Source organism: Calypte anna, chromosome 4A, assembly GCF_003957555.1.
Source record: "Calypte anna isolate BGI_N300 chromosome 4A, bCalAnn1_v1.p, whole genome shotgun sequence".
In the NCBI taxonomy this organism is placed as follows: domain Eukaryota; kingdom Metazoa; phylum Chordata; class Aves; order Apodiformes; family Trochilidae; genus Calypte; species Calypte anna.
Genome location: NC_044248.1, coordinates 3,422,186 through 3,438,910, shown reverse-complemented (window position 1 = coordinate 3,438,910; position 16,725 = coordinate 3,422,186). Strand labels below are relative to the sequence as shown.

Sequence of the window (16,725 nt, the reverse complement as noted above, 5' to 3'; positions counted from 1 at the left end):
GAAATACCTCACTTGAAAGCAGATGCCAAAATGAAGAGATGATTTCCCTTGCTAGGAGCAGCTTCTTTCAGCTCCCAGCCTCACACTTGCCTCCCCCAGCCCTACATTCCTTATTATGATTGAAATTACCCTTGTCCAACAACCAGGTTGAGGATTTTAACCCCTTTGCTTAGCAACTCTTCTGCTTCTCCAACCAAGTCATGAAAAGAAAACGAATGGATTTATTTTTTTTTTTTAATATTTAAGAAAACATTCAGCTTTTGAGCACTGAGATGTTTTTCTATTGCTGCATTAAGACATGAGAGGTACCTACCTGGTATGTTTCCACGGGCTTTGTTTCCATGTTCAGATCCCAAACCTTGACAGTGAGGTAATCCCTTGTCAGCATGTATCTCCCACTGTGACTGAATTTGACATCTGACACTGAAGAGATAATTTCTGAGAAAAACGATCTGTTGCTGGGGTCTTCTGGTTCTTCATAAACTGTTAAAGGAAAAAAAGAAGGGAGACAAATTAGAATTCTATTTTTAAAATGCTCTGTTGTACCAGCTGAACTCTGTGAAATGTGGAAATCAGTGCACCAAGGGATATGACATGGAATTAATGACATGCCCAGCATTTAAATGCTTCTTTTATCTTTATATAAAAATACAAACTGTAAGCTTTAAGTATTGCAATAATTAGCCTTACAGCTAAAGCCCAAAGCATCACTTTGGGAAATTAGGGAAATAACACCAGGTAGCTGGCTGCACTTATCTATAGTAAGTGATCCCTTCTGGGGTCCGCACCCTGATTTCCTGATTTAACCCAAATTTAAGTGTCCCTGTCACACAAAAGGTGCACATGTGGTCTCACAACAGTCTTGGCATCTTCAGGGTTACTTCAAGCCTGCCCTGGTTGCCAGAACCACCTGGACAGGCTGCAGGCTGCTCCCTGAAGGCATCTGAAAGTCAACTTGGGATGGCAATGAACTCATCCTGAGAGCTGAGCAGCAAAGTTTTATATATCATGGAACTGGAGATGATCTCTAAGGTCTTTTCCAGCCTAAACCAACTCTAAGGTCTCTTCGTCCTTCTTTGACACCGTCTCCCACAGCATCCTCCTGAAAAAGCTGTCAGCCCACAGCTTGGACAGGAGCACCCTGTGCTGGGTTAGGAACTGGCTGGAGGGCCGGGCCCAGAGAGTGGTGCTGAACGGGGCTGCATCAAAATGGCGGCCGGTCACTAGTGGTGTCCCCCAGGGATCAGTGTTGGGCCCAGTTCTGTTCAATATCTTCATTGATGATTTAGATGAGGGGATTGAGTCCATCATCAGCAAATTCTCAGATGACACTAAGCTGGGGGAGTGTGGATCAGCTGGAAGGCAGGAGGGCTCTGCAGAGGGACCTGGACAGACTGGAGAGTTGGGCTGATCCCAACGGGATGAGGTTCAACACGGCCAAGTGCCGGGTCCTGCACTTTGGCCACAACAACCCCATGGGGAGCTCCAGGCTGGGGACAGAGTGGCAGAAAGGGACCTGGGAGTCTGGATTGCCAGGAAGCTGAAGAGGAGCCAGCAGTGTGCCCAGGTGGCCAAGAAGGCCAATGGCATCCTGGGCTGGCTCAGGAAGAGCGTGGCCAGCAGGTCCAGGGAAGGGATTCTGCCCCTGTGCTCAGCCCTGGGGAGGCCACAGCTTGAGTCCTGTGTCCAGTTCTGGGCCCCTCAGGAAGCTCAGGAAGGAGATTGAGGTGGTGGAGCAGGTCCAGAGAAGAGCAAGGAGGCTGTGAAGGGATCCAGCAGAATTCCTGTGAGGAAGGGCTGAGGGAGCTGGAGGTGTTGAGGCTGGAGAAGAGGAGGCTCAGGGGAGACCTCATCACTCTCTACAACTCCCTGAAAGGAGGTTGGAGCCAGGGGGGGGTTGGGCTCTTTTCCCAGGCAACTCTCAGCAAGACAAGAGGGCAGGGTCTCAAGTTGTGCCAGGGGAGGTTTAGGTTGGAGATGAGAAAGAATTTCTTTCTGGAGAGGGTGATCAGGCATTGGAATGGGCTGCCCAGGGAAGTAGTGGATTCTCCGTGTCTGGAGATATTTCCAAAGAGCCTGGATGTAGCACTGAGTGCCATGGGCTGGGAACTGCAGCGGGAGTGGATCAAGGGTTGGACTTGATGATCTCTGAGGTCCCTTCCAACCCAGCCAATTCTAGGATTCTAGGATTCTCCCCAAAGCCTTCACCACCTCCAGCCCTGCCCACCAGGTCCTACAGCATCTCTGTGCTTTCCTGCAGCTCTGTGGGCTCATGATTTAAATAACCTCATGGTAAACTTCAGTAGAAAGGTTTCTGGGGTCTTTCAGTTCTCAGCAAACCAGCAGAGGTTTGGTTGGCATCTGTCTCTAGAATATTCTTGGAAAATTAGCAGCTTGGTAAGATTTTTCACGTTTCAAAAGTAGGTGAAGAAAAGCCCTGAAAATGTGCTGGATAAAGAACAACGTTTTACCATCAGTCAAAACATATTTTTTTTGTCTAGTCCAGGAGAACAGTTTTCTCTCAGCTTGTTTATTCAGACCTGAAAGCAAGAAGCTTACAGTTCCCTTCAGGTGAGATAATGTTCTGCTGCAAGTTAAGGGTGAGAACCTGGGCAAAGCACGTGGGGTAATGCAAAGAAAATGAAGGCAATTTTCCTTGGGAGTGGGCACTGGAATGCAACCAGGCATGCAGAGGAGAATAAGGTCTGTATTTGAACACATACCACACATCTCAACTACTTCAAAACAGGGGGGGCAAAAAACCAACAAACCCACAACTTTCCTTTTCAGACAGATGACAAGTGAAGAGCTTTCAATAGCTCTTTCAGAATTTGCCCAGACATCCTGCAAAGCAGGTATTTTGTAATTATCCTGTCAGGTTTTCAACAGGAGTCTGATGAGCACAAAGCAATTATCATTTCTCATACCTCTTCCCTTTCATCTCTCCCAGCTATGTGCTTGGCTGGCAGGAATCTCATCCTCCTAATTATGATGTGAAGTTGCAATTAAAACCAGGGAAGAAAAAAACAAAAGACTAACTGAGCTCCACTTCATTTAGAGTTGAGATCTATATTCTTGGCTCTATAGATCTTGTACAGCTCCCAGTTATTAGAAGAGGAGTTAATATTTGTACCTGGATAGTCTCTATTTCGTTCATTAATGAGATTAAACCATTTCATCCTTTCTCTGCCCTGTTTATTGCTTTCCTAGCCTGACCACAGTGAGTATTAGAAAGGCTTAGATTAATTAACTGCAGGCACTAATGTAGGCAGGAAAGCCTCTTATCACTCCAGGAAAAAAGACACTGGTAGAAATTCTCAGCAATTCCTTGCAGATAGTTCCTCCACTCAGCATCACCAAGCTAGGAAAATCGTGGCAGGAAATTCAGCAGCAGCTCCCAGGGCTACAGAAAAAACTCAGCAACCAACCCAAGCAGCATTGGCCTCAGGAATCAAAGGGGAGATAGATGGAGGCTTCTTGGGTTCAGCCTTGACATCCCTGGAGATGCTCAAGGTGAGGTTTGAGGAGGTTCTGAGCACCCTGACCTGGGTGAGGGGGTCCCTGCTGAGTGTTCCTTGCAGTTTAGAGTTTATTTTTGGAGGTTGCTCTGATGCCAAGCAGTACCCAGAACACAAGACTTCAAATCCAGGTTACTTCTCCATAACCAAATAAATTTTGTTAGACCAGGACAGGGAATCACAACTTTCCTGAGCTTGCATGAAGAAGTCTATGATGCTCTTTGATTAAAATCTGTATTAACTTCTTAATACCTAACTTTTACCCTAAAAAAGGATATTTAACTTCCATTAATAGTGTCACAGAAGTGTCCTTGATAATAAAATATAATAATAATAATATCCTTGATAACCTTCAGAGCACTACTCATGGGAAAGACACAAAGCCACCTGTCTAGTTGCAAATGAGTGAAAATCAGAGAAATCACAGCCAGGGTGGAGTGTGCTGAGCTTTCAGGTGACACTGCTCAGACTTCTTAATAACTAACTTTTGCCCTGAAAAGGGATATTTAACTTTCATTAATAGTGTCACAGAGTGTCCTTGATTATAAAATATAATAATAATAATAATAATAATAATAATAATAATAATAATAATAATAATAATAATGTACCTTGATAACCTTCAGAGCACTACTCATGGGAAAGACACAAAGCCACCTGTCTAGTTACAAATGCATGAAAATCAGAGAAATCACAGCCAGGGTGGGGTGTGCTGAGCTTTCAGGTGACACTGCTCAGACTTCAATACCACCTTGATAACAGGACTGTGGGGCAGAGAAATCCCATGGGAATGCAGAGGGAAGCTGAGCAAATCCCTGGGTACAGCTTCAAGGATGAGACCATTCCTGCCCCAAACTCCACTGGCAGATCCCTGGGCAAACTGGGAAGTCAGCTTAAGGAAATCAAAATCCCTTTCTCTGTGGCTTTCTGCTCACAAACTGAAACCCAGGGTGGCTTTTCACAGAATTAAGTCCAGATTTTGAAGAAAAGGGTGGGCTGGGTGAAGCATTCTTGCCAGGGTGCTGTTTTTTTCCTGAATTCTGAAGAAAATCTGCAGTGTAAAAATAAGCTGCCTCCTCCTCAAATGGTGCTTGCTGCCCATCTGCTGGAAAAACAAACTCACCTCTCATGAAATAAATTCTCAGTGTTCCTTGAGGCTCTCTGATCTAATGCAGAGATGGAGACTTTCCTTAGGATAGAAAAAGGCAACCCCAAGGCATGTAGGTAGGATGCAGAAATACAAGCAGATATCTAAAGGGAAAAAAAACTATAGGAAAACAAAAAATAGCCTGGAACAGCTTGGGTGGGAGGGAAGGTCCATCTGACTCAGCTTCCCTTCCAGACACTGCCAAAAAAAAAAAAAAGCAGACATCTCAAGAAGTAGCTGAAAAGTGTGTGGAGCCACCACCAGCACCCTTGGGGCTCTCAAGCTGGTGAGTTGTACTCTGGGTGCTGGAGGTGCTGCCACTTCCCAGGTTTTTTATTTTAAAAGGGTCTGAATCCATAAACTTGAAAGATTGACATTTTGGGACAAGACACACCCAGTAAAGAAAATTCGGAGCAGAAGTGGATCAAGGGTTGGACTTGATGATCTCAGAGGTTCCTTCCAACCCAGCCAATTCTAGGATTCTAAGTTTATTATAAAAAAACCCCTCAATTTCACTGAATTTATACAAAAATCCTAATCACATTCTTCTTTATTTTAAAGTCCATGACACTTTTTACTCGCCTTCAACACAAAATCCACATCATTATTCTTTTTAATTCAAGATGTGCTCAGATTCCTGTGGCTCTGGTCTTATCTCCGAGAGAAAAATGGGGAGTAAAAATACCCAGAGTTATCAAATTCCTTCCATGCAGGGAAGGATTAAATAGCCTGGGAAAGACTGAGGGGTTTGTAATGAGGAATGGCACGGGAAGGATGAACAGGGACTGACAAGTCACCTTGTACCCTGTCTCTTCCCATCAACAAGTAGGGGTCACCAAGGGGAAGTAGGAAAGGGAGAGGCCAGGGCAGATGTTTTTTCATGTTACACCTAATGAAACTACTAAACACTGCACTTAAAGATACTGTGAATGGTAAAAATTATACAGGGGTGCAAAAATAGCTGAAAAAAACCAAAGGGGGGAAAAAAAGAGCAACCCAAATATCCATTGGAGTGTTGTTAAATGCAGGAAATTCCCTCTCACACAAGCCTCTGTGCCCCAAGTTTCCAGCTGCAAACTGCAGAACCTCCAGATGATAGATTTGATCTGATTACCTGATCAGCTGCAAACTTCAGAACCTCCAGATGATAGGCTTGATCTGATCATCTGATCTTAAATTTTCTTTTTAGCTGTTGCAGAGCCAGAATCCTGGAATGCTGTCTGCCCTGCCCAGCCAGAGTCTGTAATATGCACTGCTCAAAATCTACTCTAGGATTCCATACCAGTGAGTTCCTCTTTTCCAAGTCAAAAAAAGATCAATTGCAAAGTTTGCCTTTGAAAAATCCATGCTCCCTTTATGCCTTTTGGTTTCATTCTTTACAAAAGGTGGTGACAGCTCCAACCCTGCCTGAGCTCAAGAAACATTTGGGTGATGCTCTCAGGCACAGGGGGAGATCCTGGGGTGCCCTAGACAGGGACAGGAGTTGGATTTGTTGAGCCTGAGGAGTCCCTTCCAACTCAGAGTACCCAATGATTCTATAATAGTTTGATTTATTTACTTGATCTTTCAAAAAAGAAAAAGAAAATATTATTTACTTGGTCTTTCCCTATCTCTGGATGCTTTATGGCTTTGCACTAAGCCACTTATTCCTCTGTCTTCTTCAGAGCTTCTCTTTCAAGGTCAGGATGTTCTGCTAAGGTGACAATCTTTGTGTTTTACAGTCTTTAATATAAAATACATCCTTGGAAATTTTGAAGTCCACTTCCTCAAGCAATCTAAACTACAGTTAGATAACACCTGAAGTCTCAATAACTATCCACAGATATTTAACACTTCAAGCTGGGAGGAAGTGTGGACCAACTCGAAGGCAGGAGGGCTCTGCAGAGGGACCTGGACAGACTGGAGAGCTGGGCCGATTCCAACGGGATGAGGTTCAACAAGGCCAAGTGCCGGGTCCTGCACTTTGGCCACAACAACCCCATGGGGAGCTCCAGGCTGGGCACAGAGTGGTTGGAGAGCAGCCAGGCAGAAAGGGACCTGGGAGTCTGCATTGACAAGAAACTGAACATGAGCCAGCAGTGTGCCCAGGTGGCCAAGAAGGCCAATGGCATCCTGGCATGTATCAAAAACAGCGTCACCAGCAGGTCCAGGGAGGTGATTCTGCCCCTATACTCAGTGCTGGTGAGGCCACACCTCGAGTACTGTGTCCAGTTCTGGGCCCCTCAGTTTAAGAAGGATGTAGAGGTCCTGGAACAGGTCCAAAGGAGGGCAACCAGGCTGGTGAAGGGACTCGAGCACAGGCCCTATGAGGAGAGGCTGAGAGAGCTGGGGCTGTTCAGCCTGAAGAAGAGGAGGCTCAGGGGAGACCTCATTGCTGTCTACAACTACCTGAAAGGAGGCTGTAGCGAGGTGGGAACTGGACTCTTTTCACAGACGACCTTCAACAAGACAAGAGGACACAGTCTTAAGTTGTGCCAGGGGAGGTTTAGGTTAGATATTAGAAAGAATTTCTTCACGGAGAGGGTGATCAGGCTATGGAATGGACTGCCCGGTGAGGTGGTAGATTCTCCGTCCCTGGAGACATTTAAAAAAAGACTGGATGTGGCACTCAGTGCCATGGTCTAGCAACTGCTCCGGTGGGTCAAGGGTTGGACTAGATGATCTCTGAGGTCCCTTCCAACCCGGCTAATTCTATGATTCTATGATACTCTCAGAGCCTGCACGTGCTTACCCTGTCTTAAACTGAAAAAAAAAAAAGCAGTATCACCTTATATTTCAATTTTCTATTTGCTTTTCTATAATTCAGAGGGCACCTCTTCACTCATTTACTCAGCCATTTACACATCATCTTCTTCCTTTGAGTAAAACTAAATTTCTGAAGCTACCTTCACCCACCAGACTGCAACTCTACCTACCAAAACCCCTCCTTTCTCCAACAACCCCATCTCCAGACTCATCAATAGATGTGCAGCTTCCAAAGGGGGGGAGCCTCAAATCAATATTTAAGGCTCTGGATCTGGTTTCCCACCTGCAGGGAGATGCTGCAGCTTCTTGCAGACCTCCAGGGAGGGCTGAAAGGCAAAGCCAGATCAATAGCTCAAGATCTGGGGGTGGGAGCTTTGCTAGAGGTGCTTCTATAAATTAACTTGGTCAATGAGTTTGTTAATGAAGAGAAATGGTGCTAAAGAAAGAAAGGAAGTTAAAAAAAAAAATCAAGGCTCTTAAAGCTTGGTCTAACAAAGACAATCTCGTGGGACATGGAACAACTGCTCCTCTGCAGCCCAAACCCATGCAGAACGTTTCCCACCTTGATATTTAAGTTTTGTGATATTATTTTTTGTTTTCCCCCAGTGAAACAGGATCTTGAGAGAATAATGTTGGTTTGCTGTGATGCTGAGGAGCAGTATTTCTTGCTATTAAAAAGAATTAAGCAAACAAGACAGGGGTTTTACTAGGCTGGATAATTAAAGCAATCTTTCAGCAAGTATTTGCTTTCTCTGAGTGTGGCTGGGGGAGAGGGGTTAATGAAACACCTCTTCAATCATAAATCATTTACCACTGCTTCAGGCTTCTCTCTTTCCTCTGACTACTCCATAAATCAGGATTTTTCTTCCTCTTATTTAACTTTAACATCTCTTGCACGACTGCAGGAAATACTTTTGAGTTTTCCTTGGCCATGTTTTAAATCTCTTTATTAGATATTCATCCAAAGTGAGCAGAATGGGAGCTCTGGAGCCCAGGCAATCTCCTCCTAAATTTAAATGTGATTCCTGCACGAGGTAGAATCCCTTCCAGGATCTTGTTGAGCAAGGGTGAAATTGTAGTAACAAATCTTTAGTGACAGCCATAATTACAAAATTATCAGGATACAGGCACAGTTTTTCACTGGGGATGTGAGATCAGCAGTGATTCTGTGCCTTTTCAGTGCATCCTTACAAAACAAATCCAGAATTAGGATAAGGAGAAGCCCAGGGTTAAATCATTATGAAAGCTGAGAGCAGTTTCCCTCCTGTCACATAACCTAAGGTGGCAGCAGGGCAGATAAAGAAGTATATTTTAGATGTAAAGCTCACATAAAGACACGAGTTGTCTCATTTCCAGTCACACAATAAGGATTAATTGACCTTTGGAAAGGTCAATATTAATTAGCAAAGCCAGTCAGGATATTCTGTCCCAGGCTTTTTTGTGCCTCTGCTTGTTCTCTGTCACAAATGAAAGATAATCCATATTCAGTTAAGAGGCCTGAAAGATGGGCTCTGAAATCTCAACCTCCTTTAAACAACTGATAAACATAAATAATTTAATTTGAGGAATTCAACACGTTCAAGTACATTACCCTTGGGTTTGGTTATGGCTCCTTCCATGGTTCTGAATTCTTAAGTTTAAAATCAATGCTAATTCTTTTTTTTTTTTTTTTTTTTAAATAAAAAGCAGATAAACAAACTGAGTTCCATGCCAGCCTGACAGGATAGTGACATTTCTCCTTGGGGGAGGTTTGGCATTTCTGACAAGCCTGCATCTCAAACCAAAACGTGGAAAAGGGCTCTCAAGAGAGACTATAAAAAAAACCCCCAAAACCCCAAAAAAAGATAATGCCACCACCTTTGGGTGGCATCTTTGGGTCAAAACCCAAACCCCACTCTGCATTGCTCCAAAGATCACTTTAGTTTTTATAAGATATTGATTATCCATCCCCTGGAACTGGGAAGGCAGCAGCTGAGATGCTTTGCCCCTTTCAGGAAGAGTCTGGAGAAGATGGATGTTGGAATTCCCTGTCACCTACAAATATTTCTTTGCTCAAAGGGCTCTGAATGGTTCCTGGCACAGCCCCTGGTGTCAGAAGTTTGTAAAGTCTGTATGGAGGGGGACAGGATGAGCTAAGGGTGACAGAAAAGTGCACTATGTCACCCCAAAGCTTGTCTTTGAAAGGCCACCATGGCCCAGGGAGCAAGCAGCTCCACCTGGCAGTATTTCCTTAGGAACTTTGCACATGGGCAGTGGATAATTAGAAAAAGAGCTTTAATCTACAAATATATATTAAGAAATGAGCACCACAAACCCCTTCATATGTGGCCTTTGAGTAGATTACAGCTCCTGAGGTGTGCAATGACTTTGGACACAAGATACCAACAGGAGTTCTGCTTGTGGGGACTCCAATTTCCATGCTGCAGAACAACACAGTTTCTGCTTACCCCTTCCTATGGGATTTAATAATTCTGATTTTTCTGAGTGAAAAAGGTCCTTGTTTTTTTTCTGACTTCACATGCTCGAGCTCAGTTTCCTTTGGCTGCTTTATTTATGGTTTGTTGAAATAAAAATCTGTATCCATCTAGCCTGCAAGCTCTTAGAAAAGTGGTTTTATCTCCATGCTCACTTATAAGGAGCTCTGAACATTAAATTAGCAAGAACAGCTCAAAACCAAATTAGAAAGTAGTTGATAACAGTTGCATATTAAATTGCCCTAAGAATTTTTATTCAGGACCCTCTTACTACAACAGTATCCTTATGCTTGTCTTGAAATTTTATGGAATTTGGGGTTTGGGGGGAATTTCTTTCACTTCTTGGTTGTTCCCAGCCACCTGCTCATTGCTCAGGACACTTCTGGAGCTGGTGGCTTCCCTTGTTTCCCTTTTGTCACAGATTTCCAAACTGCCTTCTTCCCACACTGCATCACCATAAATGTTGTCTGCATAACCAAGACCGCCTCTGGGGGGTTTACTACAAACCCTATTTAGATGAAAGCTCCCAAATTATCTAAATTAATTCCCCATTTCTTCCTGCTTGAGCTTGACTTTCATCTCTATTCTTAAATCTTTACCTACAAACCTATGGACTGCAAGAACACCTTCCTTATCCCCCTGCCTCTAATATTCTAAGCCAACAGGGATATTAATCCCCTTTTCATGCCTTCTCCAAAATATTTTGATAGAATTCTCTCCCACTATTTGAGAAATCTGATAATAACAAGGAACAGGGTTATATCTCTATCTCCCTTATGGTTACAACTCAGGATTTCCTGGATATCCATTTGTAATCACCACATTTTGCTTCTGATTACTGGCCCAGGATTGCACCATCTATTAAAGAGGTGTCAAAAGGAGCAGTTTCAGGTAGTCTATTAGAAAATGAACACATTTTATCCCCCCCTTATCACTATCTCAGTGACCATTTAAAACAAGTTTCCTGCCCTGATATTTTTTCAGAGCCTTATGGATAGATTTGCTGGCCTGGGATCATTTTTCTGAGGTTCCTGTTACAACTCATCATACAAGTTGGCAACTTGCTAATAAATCTCAGCATAGGCACAGAGGAGAAGCAGATAGGGAAGGAATCTCTTGTCTCTCCCATCTCAGAGCCATGAAAGATTTATAAGGGAAAGCTGGTGGTGTTGCTGCCACTAATCCTGAACAGAGAGACTTTGCCACTGAGTTTAGCAAGCCAGAGATCTTTAAAAAAGCCTGTAATGTATTGAAATCCCATGTCAGTGAATCACACGACAGATATTAATGTGGAATTTATTTATACAGTATAGCACAGTAATTATTACTGGCAGCCTTGGTACAAATAGAAGGCCCCCTACCCCAAAAGCTGCAGCTATCTTTAGCCCAGCCACAGAGATTTGGGTAACAAAGGGTCTGAAAAAAGGAGTAAAACCAAAAATCACATTTGCTCAGCACCCAGGTATGTAGTGAGAGGTATGTAGTGTATGGACATGATACAGGTATGTAGTGAGAGCACAAAGGGACATGGTTTTAAGCTGGAAGAGGGGAGATTTAGGGCAGACATTAGGAAGAAATTCTTTAATTTGAGGGTGCTGAGCCCCTGTCCCAGGTTGCCCAAGGAAGCCGTGGCTGCCCCATCCCTGGCAGTGTCCAAGTCCAGGTTGGATGGGGCTTGGAGCAACCTGGGCTGGTGGGAGGTGTCCCTGCCCATGCAGGGGGTTGGGACTGGATGAGCTTTAAGGTCCCTTCCAACCCAAACCATTCTGGGATTTTTTAATGCATGTGTTATCCCTAGAAATAGGGACACCCATGACAACCTCAGAAGAGCCCCTGAAATGCAGCACCCAGTAATATCAGACTGAATTAAGCAAGCGGGGCTGCATAGCAGAACAGGAGGGTATCCAGTGACTGTAACATCCCTGCACTGGGGTTGGTTGAGAACTGAAGTCAGTTCTGGTGAAAGCAGAGCCAGGAGAGCTGGGGCACTGCCCATGCACCACGTGTAAAGCACCTTTAAGAGGACTCAGCTGTAAAGAAGGTGCAAGAGAGACAATCATTCAAATCTCTGATTTCCCAGGCTTTGTTTCTTATGCCACAACTTAGATTGCTATGGGCTTTACAGAATTAGTTTTGCTTTGCCTTGGAGAGCTGCACCCAAACCACTTCCCTCAACCTATTCCTTTGAATGCTTTGGAATTTCTACCATTTCTCTGTCAATTATGCATGGTACATGTGTGAGGAGACACACTCAGCTTTTCAATGAGCTTGACTTGAGTTCAGTGCAGCAATGCCACATTAAATGGCTATTTTCTAACTCACAGCTCTGGAAAATGGGGTTTAATCAATGACCATTAGACCTTGTTCTCCCTTCTGCCATGGAATGCCTTCTTTCATCCAGGGTTACTGTATTGTTGTTTTAATAAGTTACAATTGGCATTTTGGCACTGAGTTACAGGGGCATGGAGGCCTTATTAGCAGGAAGAAATGAAAGTATTATGGAATCAAACAATGAAGTGGGACAGGAGAACTCCCAGCAATGTGCCACATTGTGTCATGCTCGCATTTCACTATTGAACCCTCAGTAAAAGTACAAAGGGATACACCTAACAAAGACAAAACACTTCTCTGCTTAGGAAATTGTCCTGAAAAGGTATTTTCTGCAATTTGAGACCACTTCCTAAGAGGTTCTGAGCATGTGTGCTTCTCCTTGCAGCCAAAAGGTGCTGAGCTCTTTACTCTGAGCTCTTTACTCCAGTTAAAAAAGAACTGGTGTGCTAAATCTCTGCACCATTTCTGTCTCTCTTCAATCTTCAAAGATTGAAGTTTCAAATGTTTTCTCTCCTCCCACCCCCTCCCACCCCTGCCAATAAATAAGATCTGCCTACCTCAAAAGGTTCATGTAGGAACTGACTGACACAAAACCTCTCCTGTGCCCCTAGCAGGGAGAGAATTTCTCCTGAATTTCCATCCAAGTATTTCAACCTTGCAAAAGAAACTGCACAGCAAAAGAGCCAGTTCTGGGAGATGGAAGTGTCCTGGAAGCCTGAGGCAGAACCACCAGAGTTCATTCCTTAGGTTTTCAGCTCCTTAGAGGCACCAACCATCCCACCCAATGCCTTTGGCTGGTGCTTTCCAGTCTCAGAAGGAGCAGAGAAGTTGTTGGCACAAGGCAAAGTGCCCAGAATTGCCAGATTACTGCTGAGAACAACCAGATTCTGGCTTTTCTAAGAAGTGATGTGCTGCTAGCAAGCCAACATCCCCATCCCTTCATCCTTTACTCTGAGATCAAAGACAGACCCAGGTTTTCCCATTTAACTTCCTTGTTCTTCTGTAGGTTTCAGGGATGAATATTCATGGATTGGTGGCTCTGTCTCAGAATCTCACAGGCTACCCCAAATCAGGGCAGATGACACCTCCTAACATAGCACCTTTTCCTTCTTTCCCCACTCCCCTTCCCACCCAGTAGCACTCATTCCATTATTTCCTTCTTATCTGTACAGACACATCATTGGAAAAGCACACATAGGGAATGCTGGGCTAAATTTTTGGGAAGGGCCCTGATGTTTTTTTTTTTTAATCCAGAAAAAGGATTTGAAGTTTTTGAAGGTGGTTTAAATGACAAAGTTTGCTTAGTGTAACTCAGGCTGTATTTAGAAACACCAGTTTTGTGTTGAAACCAGTGTGCTCAAATACTGCCCCCTTCCAATAGTTCTTTTCTTGGGAATTCTTTCTCTTTTGCTAAAACTTTGGGTTCTTCATTGCTCCCTGCAATAGGTGACCAGGGACAGAAATAACTGTTCTCAAGCCCACAAGTAATATTTGTACAGATGACAGAATTTCCTTCCTTCAACTACACCTGCACCTGAGAAGCTCATTCCCTGCACACACTCCATGGTAAGTAAAACTTAATAAAAAATAAAAAATAAAACAAATTAAGCCATCTGGGGCTGAATGAAGCAGGGACTTACGCTTGGAATGCTTGTCACAGAGAGCTGATGCCCTCATGTCACAGAGTCTCAGGGATCCTTTGCTGCTGCTGTAGACAAAGAGATTGCAGTGATGGGGATGAAACTCTGAGGCTGTGATCACTTCTGTCAGGTCCTCCATGTTGGCTGGCTTGATATCTACAATGTCTGGATGGAAGCTTCATTAAGGAAAAGCTCAGTTGCATGCAGGTAAACCAGGACGCTGACTGCCCTGAGGAGAGAAACAGGGTTACCTAAATTTACCCACATTTAATGCTTTTGGATAATGATGCACTCGTGTGTTTGGCAGTCAGGTGGTTTTTAATTGCCAGACCTACCCCATCAAAGAGCCACCAGTCAAAACAGTTTTACAGCAGAAGCCCTTAGTAGGGCAGGATTCATCCATGCTGTGCCAAGACATCCCAGGAACAGTATTCCAGGGGATTTGGAATTCTCACCTTCATTAAAACTGGGGTTGTACCTCCTGTAGATGCTGCTGAAATCACTGCTCTACCCCACGTCCTGTCACTGATGGGGAACAACGCACAGCTCAGACCTGCTCACTCCAGGGAAGGCTCTCTTACCTTTAAGATCATGCAACGCAAGCTAAAAATACACAAAGCTTTAAATTAAAATCCTCAAATAATAAAAATCCTGTTTTTGTTTTTGTTTTGTGGGGGTTTTTTTGCAAAGGCAAATGTGGCAAACACAGAAGCATTTATGCAACTAGTTTTGTTGGGATATATACTAACACACCTATGATAGATATAGATATCCTAAATATACTATCTAAAACAATTGTGCTCTATATTGGGTTTGGTGTTTAGCTACTTGCCAAAGAAGGAGCTGAAATGGCATTCTTGGGGTTTTATGCCAACAGTGCTCACTACTGAAACCAGCAGGAGTTTCTGGGACTGAGAACTGTACATCTCAATCATGACAGTGGACATACCTGGAACAAAAATACCTCAAAGGTGCAGTTTTCCCAGCACAAACCTCCCAGTTGGGTCACCAAAGATTATCCCCATGGAGAGGTCCTCACGTGGTGCCTCTCCAGCAGCTCTATGGCCACACAGACACTTCAACTACATCACTGAGCTTAAAAACCAGGACCTAATTATTTGGGGGAGAAGCCACAAGAAAACTGATTATACAAAAAAATGAGGACAAACAGAGGTGCTGTAAGAGAGCAGTAAAGAAAGGAGGAAAAACTGGCAGGAGGATATGTATGCAAACCAGGATATTTGACTAAAAGTCCAGGTTTTCACATGGCCCTCAGCAATCTGCTGGAGAGAAGGTATCCAGATGTTAACAAATCCTTCCAAGAAGAAGAGGAGGAACAGAACATTACCCTGGATTACTGCTGGGGCTGTGTGAGAGGCAACCAAGGTTTTGCAGAAGGGCCCATGGGAAAAGCATGACAGAATAAACCCAGATCCACTGGGTCCAACTTCAGTGCCCCAAACACAAATCATCTCAGGGATTGCCTGGATTCCCCAAGCAGCAAATGTGAATCAGCTGTTGTTCCAAATTAAAACATCTCCAAGGATCAGATAAATGAGAAATATGCTTTAGTGATGGCAAGAGAAATCACACATTGTTCTATTCAGCCTGGTTCTGGTCCCACTGTGCCCCTTTCCCAACTTTAATTGATTTCTGGGGGAATGGGGTATGGTCTATCCCTACTTTTGCACTCTATACTTTGATCTTTCCCTCCCAAAAATGCAGATCTGGGACACTACAGTGAGATTAAACCTAATACCAGTGATTCAGAGGTAATCATCTTGATGACTTTGCATAGACAAATACACTGATTTTTTTCTTAATTTTTTTTTTCTTTACACCAAGTGGTCTAAAAAGGAAAATATCAGCAAGAATATGAATATCTTGTGATATTTAATAGCAACTGGGAATGAATTAGCATTGTGTTTCACCTGCCTCTTACCTGCACTATCACATTTACATCCATCTCCAAGAATCCACCAGTCTTAACCTCAGTGCAATGAACGTTAAGATGCAGGTTTACCCTTTTATAAAAGCATCATTAAATATTTTTGAAGATCAAGAGGCAAAAAGAACCCTTAGCCAGTTATTTGTGTTTGGTGAATCTGTCTCAAGAAATATCTTTAAGTAAAAGCAATTGCTTTTTTCAGTGATTGAATTGCTTTCAGGAGTTGAGAGAAATTATAGTAACTCAATACAAGAATTTCAGCTCTCAGCAAAAGATGATGAATAATTACTGAGTGATGAGAGAGAGATAAAATATAAATAGAGTATGTGAAACAGACATGGTAAGTATCATTTTTCTGGATGCTGAAGACAATATGGATGAATTTCCCCTCACTGTGTGCAATTAATAACCCTGTGCTGAATAACAAAATTAAATATTCCATTTTCCTGCCAGAAAAGCAGAAAATACTTGAAACAGACTGCGTTTCCAGATGTGATCTAAATCTCCACTGAGAAAGAGCCCTCGTTGCCTTCTGAGGATCACAGAGAAAATGCACTACTGAAAATTCATCCTTTCCTCAGGTTCAGAAAGAAAATGAAACAATAACACTTGTATTGAAGTAAACAATCAAGGGAATAGAGATCTGCAGAAGAGATTTATCCCAAATGCATTTGTAATAATAGATGGGAAAAGAGCCTTTGCTTTGACAGCTACAGAAACCAATGGATCAGAAGAACAGTCACACAAAAGCCCATTTTCCTTCTCTCATGATTTTTGCCATCTATTTGAAAACAATCAAGTGGAGCTTGATGTCTGATGTGTAGGAGCTGTATTTAAACCAGGATGACATGGGAAGGGCAAGCAGCTCCCATGGGACATCTCACATTTCTGTTCTTCCCTCTTCCCTTTGTGTCTTTTCCTT

The 16,725-nt window shown here is 43.3% G+C and overlaps 1 protein-coding gene across 2 annotated transcripts in view; it reads right to left on the bottom strand.

The window, feature by feature from the left end:
- PPP2R2C (protein phosphatase 2 regulatory subunit Bgamma) overlaps nt 1–16,725 on the bottom strand; it is a 137,555-nt gene that overhangs the window by 15,573 nt on the left and 105,257 nt on the right. For both annotated transcript variants that reach the window (XM_030449704.1, XM_030449703.1), the window contains 2 exons: nt 13,856–14,020; nt 314–483 (listed from right to left, as the gene is read on the bottom strand). In XM_030449704.1, the coding sequence (XP_030305564.1) occupies nt 314–483; nt 13,856–14,020 (335 nt within the window). The remainder of the gene's footprint in view (nt 1–313; nt 484–13,855; nt 14,021–16,725) is intronic.